Source organism: Cervus canadensis, chromosome 11 (assembly GCF_019320065.1).
Source record: "Cervus canadensis isolate Bull #8, Minnesota chromosome 11, ASM1932006v1, whole genome shotgun sequence".
In the NCBI taxonomy this organism is placed as follows: Eukaryota; Metazoa; Chordata; class Mammalia; order Artiodactyla; family Cervidae; genus Cervus; species Cervus canadensis.
Window position 1 is genome coordinate 47123479 of NC_057396.1, and position 19125 is coordinate 47142603.

Here is a 19125-nt window from a genome sequence, read left to right on the forward strand (position 1 = left end):
GAGGCTGGGAAATGCAGAGCAGATAGGAGGGGAGAATGGGGGATGAGAGGGGCACCTAAGGGACTTGAGAGTCTCTTGAACTAGCTCAGAGCCCACATCTGTACAGAGGAAAGCTGGGTACGGTGCCGGCATCAGTCCCATGAAGACCTGGTGACTGCTATGCCAGCATCTCAGGGTCCATTCTCTCCTCCACCTGATCCTCCTCTTGCTGCCAGATCAGTATTTTTAACATGTTAATTGGATCATGTTGCTCCTCTGCAAATAGCTGGGTTGCTCCAGAGACAAGAATGGTGAGAGACGGCTAAGAGGGGCACAGAGGGGCTGAGGTGAGAAAATGGGTTGTATGCTCCTCTGTGCGTCACATCAGGAGGTACCTGTGACTGGGGATGGTAATTTTGATCATCTGATCAAGGTGGGCTGCGCCAAGTTTCTCCACCATCATCTTCCCCTTATGTAATTAACACGCGTCTTGTAGGGTAGGACCCAGAGACTATGTAAATACCCTGTTACTCCTCAAACTTCCACTCCTTAGTCTGAGTATGGACTGATGAATCTTGCCTGATTTGGGACCAGCTGTTCTAACTCTCATAGCCCTATAGAGGTCAGAGGATCTCCTCCGTCATCATCCAGAGAGGAAGTTAATTAAAGCAGGGTCCCACTGGTAGCAAGTAATAAAGGCAGAACACTAACTCCTGCAGTCTGATTCCAGTGCCTGCACCTTCCACCCTGGAGATAAGAAAAGACCCGTTTTTGCTTTTAGGGAGTTCAGAGCCTATTTAGGGAAAGGAGATTTGAAACACAAATTTCATATTCCTACTTTTAGCATGGGGATACCTAATGAATTTATTGAAAATAAACATCAGAGGGTGTTCTTGCCAGAAATGCACAGCCTGAATTGAATCATAAAGAAACATTAGACAAACCCAAAATGAGAACAGTCTACAAAATAACCAGCTTGTACTTGTTAGAATGTCAAGAAAGACTGAGGAACTGTTTCAGATTAAAGGAGACTAAATAGACATGACAACCGAATCCAACTTTGGATCCAGAATTTTCTTTCCTTGTAAAGTGAACTATTGGGACAACTGGTGAAATGTGAATAACATCTGTAGATTAGTTAATATTAATGTTCTGATTCTGATAATTGTATTGAGGTTATATAGAAAATGTTCTTTATTTTTTAGGACATTCATACAAGTATTTGGGGGTAAAGGGGATCATGTATATACAACTCTCAAATAGTTCAGAAAAAGTATATATCTTTATATTATTCATCTCTACATAATAAAGCAAGTATGATAAAATGTTAACAACTGGTAATATGGGTGAAAGTTTATGGGAATTTGCTATACTATATTTGAAGTTTTGTAAAAATAAAAGTGAAATAAATCAGGACAATGCTTACCCTTGAGGGACAGATACTGATTGGAAGGGAGTATGATACAAATGAATGCTTGTAATACTCTACTTCTTGATCAGGTATATTCAGTTTGTGAAATTAACAGTGAGCTGTAGAGTTATTAGTACCTTATACAATATATTTCAACAAACGATTTTTTAAAAGTTAAAAGGGAAAGACAGAACACAAAGGTCTATCCCCATAAAGCATGGAGTGCTCTGTCTGGCCCATGGAAAACCTATAATCAACTTATAGGCTGGTGGTGGTGGGTCAAGCACAGAGCCAGGCATGGTGTTGTCTGGGTCAAGCACAGAGCCAGGTGTGTGGCACACCAGCACTTGAAACGAGATGCTGAGCAGGGAGCAGGCTTGGTGAGGCAGGGAAGGGGGTCTCTCTTCATCCTAAGCCAGGCGGAACATAACCCTCCACCTTCCTGTGTACCCCACCCCTTCTCTCCTGATGCCTTCCTCCAGATCTGATGGGAGCACCCAGGCGTGCAGCCCGGAATGCAGGGCCCAAGGGAGCCCTGCATCCCCAGCTACCCCTACAGCAAATGAAAAAATACACAGACAGGAAATGTGCTTGTGATTCTGTCACTGGGATATGCAAATAAAATATATATGATAGACCTATCTGCCTAATATTCCTGCCAATTCATTCTCTGGGTGTGATTAAAATGAGCAATAAATTCCTCGTGAGTCTCGGTGGAGTGAGGATCTGGGAGTAGAGATGCGGGCTGCCACCAGCACGTCCCCTTTAGCTGAATATTCATCATGGAATAGCTCCCCATATTTTTGTTTTATCTGCCATCATGTGCACAGAGATATATTTCCACCTCTCTGTTGTCTCTTAGTTAAGATGTGAAAATGGTCTAAGCTTTAAGTATTAAACCCTTCAGCTTGTGAAATCTTTCAAAGTGAGATCACAGGTTACCTTCTCTATGAAGCCTGCCCTGCTCATTCTGCCTGGAGGTGATCCATGCTTTCTTGGAACCCCCACAAGCTCTGTGTGGACCCCTCTGAAGGCACAAGTCAGCTTGTGGGTATCAGAGCTAAGAGTGCCTGTCTCTCCCCATCTTCCTCTCCTAATACCCAGCTCAGGAGACAGGAGTTGGGCTTCATCCACCTCTTGATCTTCTCAGGGAGCCTAGAAGGCTTCCATACACAGAGACTGCTGAGAGAACTAAGCAAATAAGCCATGAGAAACAAATCATTTAGGCCACTTAAAGTGACAGAGATTCTTAGAAAAGTGACATAAAAGGCAGAATAAAATAAAAAATTAGGCTTATGGATAATTCTAAAATGGGAAAACCATCAAGAAATAATAAGTGAAAAAATACAGATTCCAAACATGGAATTAGGGTCATAACTCAAATACTTTCAGGACCAAGAAGGAAATATAAATGCCTGACAGTTAAGCATATAACATGGTAGGAAACAGATACCTGTGGCTGGAGAGACCATACTACAACCTCTAAGGCATTACACTCACATTAAAAAAAAAACTCTGAATTGGCAAAATAAAATGTGGCTGCCAGTTTGAGACCCATGGTTTGTACAGAAGGCTATCAACCAGGTTAAGAAAAAAAAAACAAAAAACACTTATATATAGATATGGTCCAGAAAAGGTAAATGTAGTATCATAAGAGGAACGCTCTGATTCATATCTCAATAGCTGCTTATAATAGCCTGATTTTCAAAAGTCACGTTTTATTTTACCTTCAGTTTTCTCACCTGTAAAAGGGGGGGAAATAAGAGCTACCTCATAGCTTTGTTACAGCATTAGAAAAATTATGTATTAGAGCACCTGGCAGAGTACCTAGATGCACTTGATAAATGGTACCTACTATTACCATAAATAATTAAAACATTAATAATAATTATATATAGGTAGTAGGGCTAAAATGCTTTTAACTGAGGTTCAGTTCAGTTGACATCTCTTTCAGGAAGCCTTCCTTGATCTCTTAGGCAGGATTAGAAGCCACCGTGGGTTGCCACAGTCCCTGGGCTTCCCTGGGACTGATGACTCAGTGGTGTCACACTTTACTTGTCTGTTTCCTCACCAGACTGTGAGCTCCTTGAGGGGTTCACCCAGATATCTTTTTCCCATCTAGCCCTGAACCTGGCATACAGATGTCATTTATAAATATGCACTGACTTTAATTATCTTCATTTCATATTGTCCAGATTTTCTGTAATGGGAAAGATGACTTTTATAATCACAAATTTTCTATAAAGAGTGCATATTTGACTATAGAGACGTAGGTGTAGGTGGAAGAGGCTGAGCTGGATGGCAGGGAGATGCCGGATGGACAGAAGGGGAGAAAGATAAGATCGGAGTGGTAGTAATCCGTGTCTAGACAAAGAGCCAGGACATGAGGTCTCAGGCTGGAGCCTCAGCACCCTCCAGGCCTGAATCATTATGTCACTGACATAGGGCCTGAACTCAAGAGCTGAGCAGCTGCTGCTTACTTCCTGGCAGAGGGTGATATAACCCAATCTAAAGCAGTATTTCCGCCCTGAAACTCTTCCTCACAGTTTTGAAGAGGTAGTTTTTTTGCAGCCTGGAGAAAAAAAGCAGAGCAGAAAGAATGGGTGACCATGGAGATGCTGAGCAACTGAGAGAAAGACAATGCTGCTGATGTTCAGGGAGAGCTGAGGGTCGTTCACGTGGGTAGAATCTGAGGGGACCCCAGAGCAATCAGGTGGAGGTGCTCAGTAGACAGCTGAACATTACAGAAGAGGAAATCCAGCCTGCGTAAAGGGATCAAGTGCAGAGAGGTGATGACAGAGAAACAGTCTTCATGTTGAGAGGTGACAAAACCCCTGGCTGACTCTGAGTGGTCTTCTAGCCTCAAAAGGCAGCCCCTGCCCTGGGTCACAGCTCTGTGACGTGTCTCCTTCTGGCAGCAGTCACCCATTAAGCCTGGCTCTGTCCTAGCCCTGGCACTGAATCCATTTCCTCTCCTCCCCTCCTCCTCACAGCCGTCTCTGTGCCCATGCGCAGTCTCTCCTTTCCTGGCCAGATGCCCCACTGCCTTCAGCCTTTTCTCACAGCACAGTTTTGCTTGCCTCCTTGCTGCTCACCTCTGCACAGATTCTGAGAGCTCAGTCTACTCAGAAGGTAGCCTTCTGTGGTCTAGAAGAATTTGACTGGCACAGAGGCAGCAATTGCCACTTACTCACTTGGGACACTGACTTTGTATTGATGTGGCTGACATCAAGACATTTCCTGGGCAGCCAAGTTTCGTTAGGGTCCCTCAGGAGGCCTAACCTTTCCATCCCTGCTGATACAAAGAGGTCTGTTCTGCTTTACATGACCAGACCAGTGCTGGCCCTATGTCACACTGCCTTACGAAACAGGAATAATTTTGGCCAAGGACAGCGCTGGCTCTCAGGGGACAGTGGCTGGGCCTGAAAGGGGAGAGAGTCAGGGATGCAGTCCCTGAGGTGATGTCAAACAGTGCTCAGAGATTTCCTCAGAGAATGGGGGAAGCTGACCCAACTCTAGGGCAGGAACATGGGATTAGCTGTGTCCAATAAGTTGTGAGTGAAGTAAAGGATCCTACTTCCAGGCTGAGCATGTAGCTGCAGGTGGGAGGCCCTCTAGAGTGCTCTCTTCCAGAGGGCAGCTGTTCTGCCAGTCAGGTCCCTCAGCATCGCGGACGGGCAGAGCTCGCCCCTGCTGACCCATGATGGATGATAGACATGCAGCATGAGGTAAAAATGAATCTTTGTTGTTTTAAGCCACTGAAATTTTGGGTTGTTACAACAGCATGACTTAAGTTTATCCTGATTGCTACACAGACCAGTGGTAGATTGAATGGAACCATAGAAACCATTTAGTCAGTGTTTTCCTTTCACAGAGGTAAACGGAGCTTCAAGAGTGAAAGCCCTTGCCCGAGGTGACACAGTCAGTGAGGTGGTGGGATCACAACCCCAGCTGAGTGCTCAGTCAGGTGACCTAACCTAAGTGCTCTTACTCAAGACATAGACTATCTGCCACTAGGTGGGACCTGCCACTCTTAATCATCTCAAAGTACTACAGCCAACTTGCCAGAGAGAGGTTCCATGAAGCTGGAAAAAACCCAAGACTGAAAGTCAGAAACCAAGCCTTCCAGTTCCTGTCCTGCCAGTGAAGACACCACATGATCTTGTGTCCAAGTCTCAGTAACAGTTTTGATGCTAACTCATTCTGGGACCAAAGGCAGTCACAATACACCCCTGGGCTCCAGTTTCCCCAGGAAGAAAAGAAATAATTTGATTGAGGTTTCAGAGATTTAAAATGTGTGTCCCACAGCATAGCCACCATGGAGGCTACCCAGGGGGAAAGGATAGGCTCTCCTTCAAACAGAACAGCTCTATTTTCCTCTGACTTCTTTATTTTACTTTGATAAGATTTCCCATCACTGGACTTGATGGGTTCTCAGGTCCCTGCCAGCTCTGACATTTGTGATTCTAGTTCTTAGATTCTGCCAAGTACTTTCTAAGTTATAACTGGGTGGCTGAGAGGAGCAGAAGGCAGCCTGTTTTTAGAAGGTTCAAAAGTCTGGATGAGAAGATCAAATTAAGATGAAGACTGTTTTGCCCCATACTCTACATAAGGATCTCTGGAGTGTAAATGGAGGGAAGGGGCCAGGGAAAAGTTCTAGAAGGAGAGATGATGGAAAAGAGTTACTTGATGATGCTGCAGAGTGCATGAGACCTGAGGAAATAGCACTAAGGCGAAGATTTTGTCCTGCTATCCCCTCTCCTTCATGGAAGGAGCTGGAAGGCTCACTACCTGAGAAACTGGATTTAAAAGTTAGTCCTCAGAACCCAGAAGTGGCTCAGGCTTCTTCTTGGTCAGGAAGGGGGATGCCTCCTATTCTTGATAAGTGGAGGCTGGATTTGTATTTAAATAGACAATAATCCTCTAAGGAGAAGTGGCCTTTGGTGTAGAGTCTGACATAATTTAATGAGTGAAAGATGAAATGAAGCATGGAGTGCCCTCAGGCCTTCTCCTTTCTTTGAGACTTACCTTGGTCTCAGAAGTCCTTAAAAGCTTCATCACCTCCCCTTCTCGAGCATAATCCAAGGGTGTGTGTCCCATTTCATTCCTCTGCAAGGGGTTGGCTCCTGACAGGAGGAGAAGAAGAAAAAGAGCCTCTATGAGTGATCAGTGGACCCTCAGCCTTCCCTGGGAGGTGGCATAGGCCTTGACTTCAGTGTAAGGAATGCTCACAGAAACACGGAACAACAAAACCTAAGAGATTGAAACACATGCCAAGCTACTCTGAGAGAGGAGCTCTCGGTCCTCTCTGACACAGAAGTAAGGGTATTGAGGCTCCTACATGTGCATGCACGCGTGCCACATAGAGAGGTGCCACACACACAGATGTGCTATACACACACATAGGTGTGCTATGCCTACAAAAATATACACAGCGGAACATGCTAACAAATATACCGATACACATACAGATTAATACACCCCAACTCCAATGCATTCTTCATTAAAATGTCTGCATTATCAAATTTGTTTCTACACAGATGAATATTCATTCATAAAAATCATATAGAAATCTAAAGCACAGAGTATCCCAGGTAATGACAAGGCCCCTTCTTTCTGCTCTCTGCCTCTCCCTCTGCTTAATGCTCTCTCTTCCCTGCTCACTTCCTGCCTGCTAAAGTCAGCTGAGTTCTGGCCATCATCAGCAACCCAGCTGTGCCAGCCCTCACCTGTGCTACTTGTTGCGTGTGCACCCAGGCAGGCATCTCCTCCAATCATTGGCTCCCATGATTCGAAGACAAAGAACTTTAAGTATAACAAAAAGAAGAGGCTTGCTTGGGGCCACGCATCTACCTTCTCTCACTTATAAGTGCCGGCAGCTGATGAGCCTGTGTAAAGTGTCTGCTTGGTGTAGAGCCTTGACAGTCATGGAAGATAGGTTACTTTAACCCCCACACTGTCAGAATCTCCTCCCCAAAGCCCAGATCTGGGCACCTCCCTCTCCTCTTTGAAAACTGACCATTCCATTCAATCTGTCCAACCTTGAATGAGCTGGGACTCAGGACATGGAAGAATCAGATATGGTCCTGCCCCAAAGCACTCCTCTCAAGAACTATGTGTTAAACGGAACATTAAAGTAACAGACAAACCAATACTCTTTGACCTTTATTGCTAAGGAAGTGCGTTGTCTATACTTAAAGAAGGGTTAAGACACAGTCCCTGCCATGAGGAGGTAGTAAGTTGGTCAGGGACACTAAACACACAGGAAAGGCTGCGTCACCGTGAGGCCCGGCTCAGAGGGGATGTTCAGTCACTGTTTGCTGATGGAGAGCAAAAATCAGTGTTTCTCACCCAGGCTGAGGCAACATTCGTATCATGATATAAAACCATTCCTATTGAAACTCTCTGCTTCTTAAGGACTATAAACCCATCAACAATGATAATCATTTATTAAGCATTTACACATGGCTGTCTGCCGTGGCTGCAGAGGAAGAAGTGTGGGAGGAGGAGGGGAAAGGAGCAGAGAGCATAAAGCACGATCCAGACCAAGGAAGCTTATTATCAATAAGAAAAATTAATACCTTTTTACATGATTCTATTTTCTAATAGGAAGCTAGTACAAAATAAAATATTTAGATAATTTTTAATCACAATTCACATACCTTTCAAGGTATACAATTCAGTAGTTTTAAATACACTTCCATCATCATATAAGCCTCACCAGTATCTAATTCCAGATCATTTTAATCATCTTGAAAAGAAACCCCATCACCATTATCAGAGACATTCACCACTTCCCCCAATCCCAGAAACCATTAGTCTGCTTTCTGTCCCTATATTTGCCTACACTTGACATTTCACATAAATGGTTATCATACAGTGTGTGGTCTTTTGCATCTGGCTTAATTTACCATGTTTTCAAGGTTCATCCATGATGTAGCACATGTCATTCATGCTACAACATGAATGTAGGAATATAGCATGTACTTCATTCTTTTATGGCTGAATAACACTGCATTCTATGGACATACCCTATTTTGTTATTCATCAAGCTCATGAACATTTGAATTGCTTTCCCCTTTTGGCTATTATGAATATGTTGCTATGAATATTTGTGTACAAGTCTGTTTGAGTGGATGTATTTTTCTATGTCTCTCGGGTATATATCTAGAAGTGGTGATGATGATAATAACAGCCACTAGTGTTTACTATGTACTCTGTATTTTATATATACTATCAACCATACTGAGGAGTAGAAATTAAAATTCCCATGCTATAGACGTGGAAACTGGGCTCAAAGGAGATAACTAGCCCAAGGTCACAAAGTTGGTGATTTGCTTGGACCAGGAGTCAAACCTACTCCAGGTTTTCTTAACCACAATTCTTCACACTCCCACCAGAGCAGCCACAATACAACCCTGGTGAAAAATCATTCCATGGTTTTCACTGCTTATAGGATAAAATGCAACCTCCCTAATGAGGAGAGTGTCTGGGTTCTTCCTAGCTAGTTAGGCAAGTCCTCAAAGCTCAGCTGGAGCCTGATTCTTTCTTTCAATTCTGTTGGTGCTTGCTTACTGGGCACTGTATATCAGGGCCCTGTACGTAGGGAGATGGGAGACTGCCAAAGCCAATGAATAGGTTTTTTTTTTTTTTTTTTTTAACATTTCTTGATCACTCTGCAGCAACTGATACCTTGGCCACTCTCTTCTTTGAGTTATAAAAACCACTTTTCAGGTTTTCCTCACACCCCTGAGACCATTCCTTCTGTCTCTTCTGCAGGCTCCTGGTCCCATCTTTTAGATTAGGTGCTATCTAGAGTCTAGGTACAATTCCAGCTCTCCAGAAGCTAAAAGGGACGAGAGACGACCATGCAACAACAACTCAGGTCAAGTGTGATTAGTGTGCTGAAGGAGGGACAGCAGGCCTGTAGAGAGAGGTCCAAGAAGACCACAGTGCTAAGGGGCTTGTTCACCTGACCCAGTCTTCCCAGCCAGCCCTGTTCTGTCTGGCGCTCAGCACTGAAGGCTTGAGAGGCAGAGGCAGACAGCATCGTCCCTTTCCTCAAAGCTCCTGGACCACAGCTAGGGCTGAAAGAGAGCTACAATCACTCAGTGGAAAGGCCTCTCCTCCCTGAGGCAGTCTCAAGGGTAGCTCTGTCACTGAATATGGGCTAGAGTGGCAGAGGGGTGTGGGAGAGACCTCTGGAAGGGAAAGAAAAGAAGAGCAAAGAGAAAAAGAGAACTGGGTAAGAGAAAAAATAGGAGACAGAAGGGGAGGGGGAGAGGAAGAGAGGAAGACAGTGGAAGAAAGAACAGAGGGTGAGATTAGTTGCTTCAAACAAGTGCTGTCAGTGATCTATATTTGCTTACAGAATGAAAAATGTGTGCCATAAACATTGGCCACTGAGTAATTTCTAGTAGGAGTTGTGTCACTTCTCATAAACAATGGGATGGGACAGGTAGGACATTTCTGCACCTGGGCCAGCTAGCACAGGGATGCCGTTTAAAGCAGTGCTGGGTCTGTCTCCAGTCCAAGAGCTCTCACCCAGGTTCACCCCAGCTAGCTAGCCTCCCCAAGGTTCTGGAGCCTCGGGTCAGCACATCTGCTCCCAGTTTAGGAAAGCTGAGGCTGGGGCGCCATGGGTAATGTCCATCTAATATTAGTCCCTCAGCCCCCGAACCCTTGCTCTGATGCTCTGACTTGACTAATTGCTGTAATAATTGATAGAACCTGACTTCTACAACTGATCGATTTCACCTCCACGACCAACGGCCACAAACCATTATGCTCCAATAAATAACCACGTTGGGCCTCACCCGCCTGCCCTCTCCAGGGGCATCAAGATGGCCCATGCCCTGGTCTGACCTCACCATGCCTCCCACCCAGGGCCCCTCCGGGCCAAGCAGCTGGTCTAGAGGGTCAGGCTTCTGGGAGTAAGTCAGAGGGCTGGGCGGAGGTGGGAAGAGCTAATCGCAGGCCATCCGTCACCTCCCACTGGCTGTCTGGGGCTGGGGCCAACACCTGGAGCACCCCAGGCAGTATAGTGCAGGACTCCTCCCCTGCTCCAGATTAGTGTGTCCCAGCTTATAATATTTGATAAATAGCAGACTGGCTTCCTGGCAGCACTGCTGCGGCTGCGCCTGCCCGCTACAGCTGTGGAAGGTCACTCATTGGGGAAATATGTTTCTGTCAGTGGTATTGAAAAAAGTTTAGTGGAGTGACAGGCCTCAATTTTTCAAATTTTATTAACTCCATCCTCTTAACCATTTGTCTTGAATTCCTTCAGATTCTGAGGGATCTGTCAATAGGGCTCGGGCCAGGAAAGTAGGATGGGGGTGGATGGTCATGGACAGGTCCTGGCTGGTGCCAGTGACAGGCTGGGGTCTCAACAGCCAGGGCAGGGTGAGGCAGCGGCGCTGGCGTTGACGGGAGAGAGGGCCTGGCCCAAGGGGACCCAGGGAGCCTGCTACTCTTCTCTGATACAGCACCTGCCTTAGGTTTGACAGCCTTATAGGCTTTCTGAGGCGAAAGAGAACTTAATGGTGAGTTCTTCCAATTCCCTAAGAAGAGACCCGCCTCGACTACATTCGGAACAGGTGGGTCACCCTGGCTTCCTCAAGCATGTCCAGAGCCCCGTCCCAAGGTCATGGCCTGCCAAGGGGTTTCCCGCACTAAACTGAGGGCAGATTCTTTTTGCATGAGCCCCAACCTCTCTCTCTAACCTGACTCTCACCTTGGACTTCCTATAAACACCCATTCATCTTTTAAGACTCAGTTCAGGCTTCTTCTCCAGGAAACCTTCCTTATTATTTCCCTCTCACCCCAGATTTGATGCGATCCTTTGCGCTCCATGAGCCTTTCTGCTTCTTTCTTATTACACTGATCACTATATTATAATAGTCTGTCTCCATACAGGACTGAGAACTCTCAGAAATCAGGGTCCATGGTTGATCCACTGTTATATCCTGACTACCTAGCACAGGGGCCAGCACAGAACACATGTTCAGTAAGATTTACCAAATGAATGGACTTCTTTCCAGGTGTTATCTTCCAGAGCCACACACAACATGGCCATTCTTCCTGCCCCCAGAAAGGCCCTTCTCATAGCAAGTGAAGTGTGTGACCATGTTCCTTGTCCCCGTGGACCAAAGTCCTCAGTCTCTTCACTAGTTCTAAACCTCTTTGTCTTGGTGGCAGGTCAGGTCAAGCCCCCATACCCTCTATCTAGCTCTGCGAGTGGGAAGTGGGGAGGAAGTGGTTGCAGAGAGAGGTCCACTTGCCCTTCCTGGGGAGAGTGTGGAACCAGAGTGAGAGATGGGATTCAGGTCTCCTGACAGCAAGTCTGGGGTGGCAGAGGGGAAGAGGCGTGTTACTGCTTCCTCCCTTGACACCACTCTGCTCTGGCTTTCTGCTACTTCTGTGAATATCAAAGACAAGACAATGATGCAAAAGGCAAAGAAGAGAGCTTCAACAACAACAACAACAAAAACCAAACCCAGTAACTGCCCTATACAAATGTGTGAGGCTATATTATCGATAATATTGACAGGCTCCCCCACTCCCTCCCACCCCTGCAGTCCTATTGGCCATCCTGGCCTTTGAGGGATCTGGATCTACCACACCTGGTTTTCATGACTCACCCCTTTCTCCACCTGCAGCTGCCTCCCCGTCCCCTAAGAGTACACGGCCTGGAAACCAGCACAGATGAGGGTTACTGCTCCCTCGTTGTGTGACTAGGGTCTTGGGTCTTGCTTCACTTCTCTGATGGTCATGATCACAGCCTTGCCTACCTCAAGGGGTTCTATTTGGACTGAATAAGATAAAAAACTGGGGGGGGGGGGAGGGAGATTGTACAAGCTGTACAATGTTTTTTTGTAATAACTTATACATTCATTCTTCCAAACATTTCCATGTTTTTTTTGGACCACACCGCTCAGTTTGTGGATCCCCAACCAGGCAAGCACAGTCTCAACCACTGGACCACCAGGGAAGTCCCATTTTTACTGTTGACTCCTTTAGCACCTTCATCCTAATTTTTACTATTTCAACAGTCTGTTTACTATCTCCAATTACAAGTTATTATTGAATATAAGGGAAATTTTCCCCACGATCAGAGGTATCAATGTGGAGTGATTCACTCTTTTTGGCTGCAAGCTCCCCATCAAGGAAGCATTCTGAGACAGGGTGACCATATGAGAGAAGCCATGCGCCTGCCCTGTCTCCATACTCACCTCCACACTACCATGTGGGCGACTCCTCAGGCCTAGAACCCTGTCCCTCATCTCCCTGACTACCCAGGCCCTACCTCTTCTACAGGGCCCCTTCTCTGGGAAGCCTCTCCACCCCTCCAACTCTCAGTGCTCATCATCCATGGGCTCCTATTATCCTCCCACTCCTTCCTTTTCTGGGAGTCCACCTGTCTAGTCTTCCCAGCTAGTCTGCGTGTAGCTCCTCAGGTCAGAGATGTACTGATTCTCCATGTGTTCCCAGAGGCTGAGGGTTAGAGAGAAGCCCTGTCCAGGATGCTGCAGGGAGCACAGAAGTACTGGGAATAATGCTGTGGTTCCTGAACTTTTCCCCTAGACCACACTGAGCATTTCCAACAGAATCTGTATACATATGTACATGCGCACCTGAAGATATGCCTCCCAGGTAACCAAGAACCTTTACTGAGCATTGACTACGTGCCATACACAGTGCAGACTACTTCTTCCTATTTAATTCTTAATAAGAATTTGATATGGCTTCCCTGGTGGCTCAGATAGTAAAGAATCTGCCTGCAATATAGGAAACCCAGGTTTGATCCCTGGATCAGGAAGATCCCCTGGAGAAGGAAATGGCAACCCACTCCAGTGTTCTTGCTTGAAAAATCCCATGGAGATAGAAGCCTAGCAGGGCTACAGTCCATGGGGTTGCAAAGAATCAGACACAACTGAGCGTCTAACACACAAGAATTTAATGAAGAAAGCAGGAGACGTATTATTTTTTCCATTTTACAAATAATTTAACTGAGTCTGGTAGAAGAGCAAGGTGAAAGACAAGCTAACATGTGTTGGGTGTTAAGGCCTTTATATGCAGTTTTTCACCATACAAAGACTCCTAAGAAAACAGAGGCTTAGAGAGCTAAAATAATTTGCCCACGGTCATTCAGCAGATAAATAGTAAATCTGGGACTTATTATACTATTCTCTTTTTGAGAGAAATATATGTTTGAAATTTTACATAATAAAAAGTTGATTCCTTTTTTTAAAAGAAGCCAAGTCTGGTTTTTCCACCACATAGTGCTACTTTCCAAAGGTCTGATGACTCAAAAAGAGGGACAAATCATCTTTCCTCTTCCCCTCCAACATGCTCAGATGCTCCAAAGCCAAGTTTGGGGGTGTTTCCAGAGGCAGGTTTGGGGTAGACAGTTTTGTTGAAAGGGTACAAAACGGAACTCCTTTTCTTCCCAGTCAGGATGCCCCTTCTCCAGGGTGAATGATGACCCACATAACCTGGTCCCCAGGTCATTTGGAAGTCTGAACCCTCTGACACAGTCTGGTGGATCCCTTGTCTTCAGGGAGGTGGATTTCTAAAGTTCATAGAACAGAGAGCTATTGCCTCCTGGCTGGACCCAGCCCTCATTAATCACTGATTACTGACTTTGGGGTAGGACTGGCCACACACAGCGGAAACTGACTGGTTCTTGTCCAGAGGGAGAACCCAGAATGGTAGGAGACAGATGGGGACAGAAACAATGACAATATAGTATAGTGTCAGGGGGACAAGGAGAAAAGGATGATGAATCCGCTCCCCCCATTACAAGGGTGACATATCCTGGGGTGTCTCAGGGCAATCCTGAGCACACAATGGAGAAATGTGGGCCGAGTGCCATTCAGTGAGGAGGGTTCGTAAGTGACAGTGGACTAACCAGACCCAAGAGGCAGGGTGGGGTGACTGACAGATCAGAGGTCACAGAAGAAAGTTTCCAACAGCAGCAAAGAGGCTTGGTCCTGGTTCAGTATGTTCACTCCTGATACGGGGATGGCCTATTCACCAAATCTATATAGACTTCAGATTTGAGTGGGAAGAGGTCCAAATACATGTAGAAGATGGACATTAAGAGCTAAAACAAATGAGATGAAAATGAATGGCAATAAATGGGAAGTCATGGATTTGGGATGACAAAGTGGAGATTGTTCTGGAAGACTGACTGAGATAGGAAATGGTTTAGAAGCCACGTGGAAAAACGTGGTTTAAGGAACTGGAAGTTTAGACTAGAGGAAAGATAGCTCAAGTGAACATGTCTGCATTTTCAGGTATTTGAAGGGCCACCATGTGGAACAGGGACTAGACTTATTCTACATGAACCCAACAGTAAAATTTTAAGACCCTTGCAAGCAAATTTTGGCTCAATATTAGAAGCTGCTAACCATCAGAAAATCCAAAGATAGAATGTGAGCAACCTCAGGAACAAATGTGATTCCCCCAGCACTGGAAGTGTTCAAGCACTGAATGGGGAGTGTGTGGCAGGGTCTACTATTTACACATCCGTTTACAGAGGTTTTATCAAGACTATGAATTTGTGTTTCTTCATTCATTCAGAGATACTTCTGGAGAGCACTCTGTGTCTGGCCCCGAGCCAGGTGCTGGGGACACAAAAGTGAATAAGAAGACCCTGTCCTTGCCCTCAGGGAGTTCCTGATCCTGTTGAGAACAGATGGACAAGTTTATTTTAACAGTAACTTGTGCTGTGATTACAGGCCTCAGCATAGGGGAGGCTGGCTTCGGCTTAGGTTAAATCAAAGAGTTTCTGTGGAAATTCAAACGCGTTTGGTTACTGAAGGCCATGGTTCGCTGCTAAGTCACTTCAGTCGTGTCCGACTGTGCGACCCAATAGACGGCAGCCCACCAGGCTCCCCCATCCCTGGGATTTTCCAGGCGAGAACACTGGAGTGGGTTGCCATTTCCTTCTCCAATGCAGGAAAGTGAAAAGTGACAGTGAAATTGCTCAGTTGTGTCCGACTCTTCGCAACCCCATGGACGGCAGCCTACTAGGCTCCTCCGTCCATGGGATTTTCCAGCAAGAGTGATGGAGTGGGGTGCCACTGCCTTCTCCAAAGGCCATGGTTTAATCAAGGTCAAATCACTTCTGTAAACCTACTATTGGCTGTAGAAACAGAAGTGTACACTGAAGCACAGTCTGTGAATTTTTGTGCTTGATGTCTAGCTCTCAAGAGTCCAAAATAAGTCGCTTCAGTCATGCCTGACTCTGTGTGACCCCATGGACTGTAGCCTGCCAGGCCCCTCTGTCCATGGGATTCTCCAGGCAAGAATACAGGAGTGGGTTGGCATGCCCTCCTCCAGGGGATCTTTCCGACACAGGGATCGAAGCCATGTCTCTTATGTCTCCTGCATTGGCAGGCGGGTTCTTCAGCACTAGTGCCACCTGGGAAGCCCAAAATTTGGTTTTTGGCCGGGACTGTTTATGTGTCTACAGATTGTCTTACAAGTGGCTGTGGTGTCAGGGCAAAGTGATTTAGTCAGGAGGCCTACCCAACTCTCCATTTCTTACCCACCCTATGGGGACTGCTTCAGCACAGACATAAACATGCTCCTGCCGTTACCTTATTGCACTCGTCACATGGGGAGGCTAGAAGGCTTGATTCAGGGATATGATTGGATTTTAAATCCCAGTCTCCCAGGATTTTAATTACTGGTCTGGGGCAGCAGGGCTAGGCGCTGGCTGCCTTTGGATGGAGGAGGTCGATACACCACTCCACAACATATTGAGCCACAATGCCTGCAGACTCTATTGCTCTATTTAATCATCTTTTGCAAAATTTACAGTGGAACAGGAGGGATCAATACGGAATTTATCACATTCTCTTGTAAATATGAGCCGGGAAAGAGTTCCAGGCAGTTTGTTACTGAGTGGGAGGGAACATGTCTGTGTACAGCTGGGTATTAGGAGATGAGACAAAATCCATACTTCTTGGCATAAGCTACAGATGCTCAGCCAGTCTCTGAAGCCTGAAGACAAGCTCAATGGGAAGAACACCGATTCATTCACTCATGTGATCAACCAACCAACATTCCAGAGCACCTGTTTCATGATGAACCCTGTGTAAGTTCAAGGAACACAACTGGAGTTCTTCTGCTCTTGAGATCAAAATCACAGATTCCACAGTGGCTCTGCCACTTACTAGTGGTGGAATATGGGCAAGTTACTTAACAGTCTAATGCCTCTATGCATGCATATGGGAAGCATAGGTAATAAGAGTGTTAAACTTCCAAAGATATTTTAAGTATTGAAAGAGATAAAGCCTTAGTTCAGAGCTTGGTACAAAGTAAGAACTCAATAAAAGACAGCTATTGTTATTTTTACTACAATTATCATTATTAAGCACCCCTTTCTATAAAGTGTCTCACTAATGGTATATGTGCAGAGATGGAGGTATTGAGCAAGGAGCCAGCCCCCCTTTCTCTTTAGTAGACAGAAGGGAGACTGAGTGGCCTTCCACAGGTTAGAGACCTAGTCAGGGCTCTACTGGCAGCAGAATCAGAGGAACAGAGGGAAGAGAGAATAAGAGGACACATGCTAAGCTCTGTTTTTTGAAACTTCAGTTGTAATCTTTAAAACAATAAAATAGCTTCCGAGGGAATTTCCTGGTGGTCCAGTGGTTGGGGTTCCACACTTCCACTGCAGGGGGCATGGGTTCCATCATTGGTGGGAGAACTAAGATCTCACATGCTGCACAGTGTGGCCAGAAAAAAAGAAAAAAAAGCTTCCTAAAACTGCTGTGGGGTAACAGAGTGGGAAGTGATTCACTTCATGTGAGCAAACCAGGAAAAGTGACAAGAAGAGACATAAATGAGTTGGTTCTTGAAGGCTAAGTGGGGGTTTGATAGGTGGAGAAGTGGGGAAAGGGCATCCCAGTGACAGAAAAGTAAGCAAGCAAAGGTCTGGAGGCAGGAAAGACTTCCTTCAGGGAAGGAGGAGCTGAGTGGGCCTATGGCAGAGACAGCTCCTGTGTCCCCAGGCCCACCTGGCTGCAGACAGGCCCCCTGGTTAGCCTATCAAGCGCTGGTCCCAATCCTGAAGCAGACAATCATCCCCAGCTGCTCTTGGAGATAGGGTGGAAGAAGATTCCCAGTGGACTGCAGAGAGATGTACATGCTGAATTAGAGATCTGAGCATTATCTCACAAGCATAAGAAATTACTGCAGGTTTCCAAACAGTGGAGTAGTGGGGTTTTGCAGGGTAAAGGTTGGTTTGGAAAGGAGCCTGGAGGTAGGGAGACCAATAAGAAGTCTTTTCCAACAGTCTAGGTGAGAGGGACAAAGTCTGAACGAGGGTATGGAGACAGAGGGGAGAAGATGCGCTTCAGAGAAAACTCTAAGAAAGATGAGTGTGGTAAAAAGTGAGGGCGAAGTCATAAAGACACTTTTAAATCTTTTCTTGTTTGGGTAACGGGTATTGATGATGCCATTCACCAACGAGGAAATATGGAAGAAAGTCCGGGGGGCAGGGCTGGGTTTGGTTCATTGAGTATGAGATATCTACAAAATATGAAGCATCACAAACTAGTAGAGACACAAAAATGCCTGATTTGTTTTAGGGCAAATGTGTAGGCTGGTCTGGTTAGAAAAGAGGTGGTACAAAAGCATGGAGGTGAACATTCAAATATATTTCACATATGGAGTTAGGTGAGCAAAAGGGCAAAAAGCAAAAACTCCTGCCAAGAATTTCCGCTCAAGGCAACCCTAAGGCAAGTGCTTTCTAGATGAGGGATAAAGAAGGCTGAGCGCTGAAGAATTGATGCTTTCACTGTGGTGTTGAAGACTCTTGAGAGGACCTTGGACTGCAAGGAGATCCAACCAGTCCATCCTAAAGGAGGTCAGTCCTGAACAGTCACTGGAAGGACGGATGCTGAAGCTCCAAACTCCGGCCACCTGATGTGAAGAGCCAACTCATTAGAAAAGACCCGGATGCTGGGAAAGATTCAAGACAGGAGGGGAAGGGAACGACAGGACGAGATGGTTGGAAGGTATCACCAACTCAACGGACATGAGTTTCAGCAAGCTCCGGGAGACAGTGAAGGACAAGGAAGCGTGGCGTGCTGCAGTCCATGGGGTCACAAAAAGCTGGACATGACTGAGCAATTGGAACAAAAAGATGAATAGCACGTGATGTAAGTGTTGGAAGTAGGGGGATCTTTAGCTCATTTTCATTTGGGGTGAGTTTCCTGGAAGCTGTGGGTTTTCAGGAGGCCGGCCTCATTCCCCACTCTCCCCATAATCCAGCACAGACTATCCTCAGAGGTGGCAGCAGGGAGAAAGCAGCTGGGAGCAATTGTTAGTAGGGAGGGAAAGACTCTGGATAAAGCAGAGTTCAAAGTGGACTATAATAAGAGCTCGGGTACCCAGGCTTCAGCACCCCTCCTCCCTCTCCTGCAAATGACAGCTGAGACCAAGGCAGCCGAGCCTGGGGTCTGGACTGAATTTAGCAGTCATAATTATACTGCTGACGTCTGGGGCACAGCCACAGTCTCTGCAGAAGGCAGCAGCTTTTGTTCATGCGCTAAAAACACAGCATCCTCAAACATGCTAATCGCATGTCTGCTTCCATCTAACAACATTGAAGGGAGGCTGAGGAAAGGGCACACAATGCTCACACATCTGGCTAATTCAGTTATGAGGCCAATCAATCTTGATGGGTTGTCTATAAAACACCGACCACCCCAAAGGACTGA

The 19125-nt window shown here is 46.0% G+C and overlaps 1 protein-coding gene across 2 annotated transcripts in view; it reads right to left on the minus strand.

Annotated features, from left to right (window-relative positions):
* The window catches only part of CLPB (caseinolytic mitochondrial matrix peptidase chaperone subunit B), a 152811-nt gene that overhangs the window by 42493 nt on the left and 91193 nt on the right, over positions 1 to 19125 (minus strand). For both annotated transcript variants that reach the window (XM_043480973.1, XM_043480974.1), the window contains one exon: positions 6419 to 6516. In XM_043480973.1, coding sequence (XP_043336908.1) covers positions 6419 to 6516 — 98 coding nt within the window. The remainder of the gene's footprint in view (positions 1 to 6418; positions 6517 to 19125) is intronic.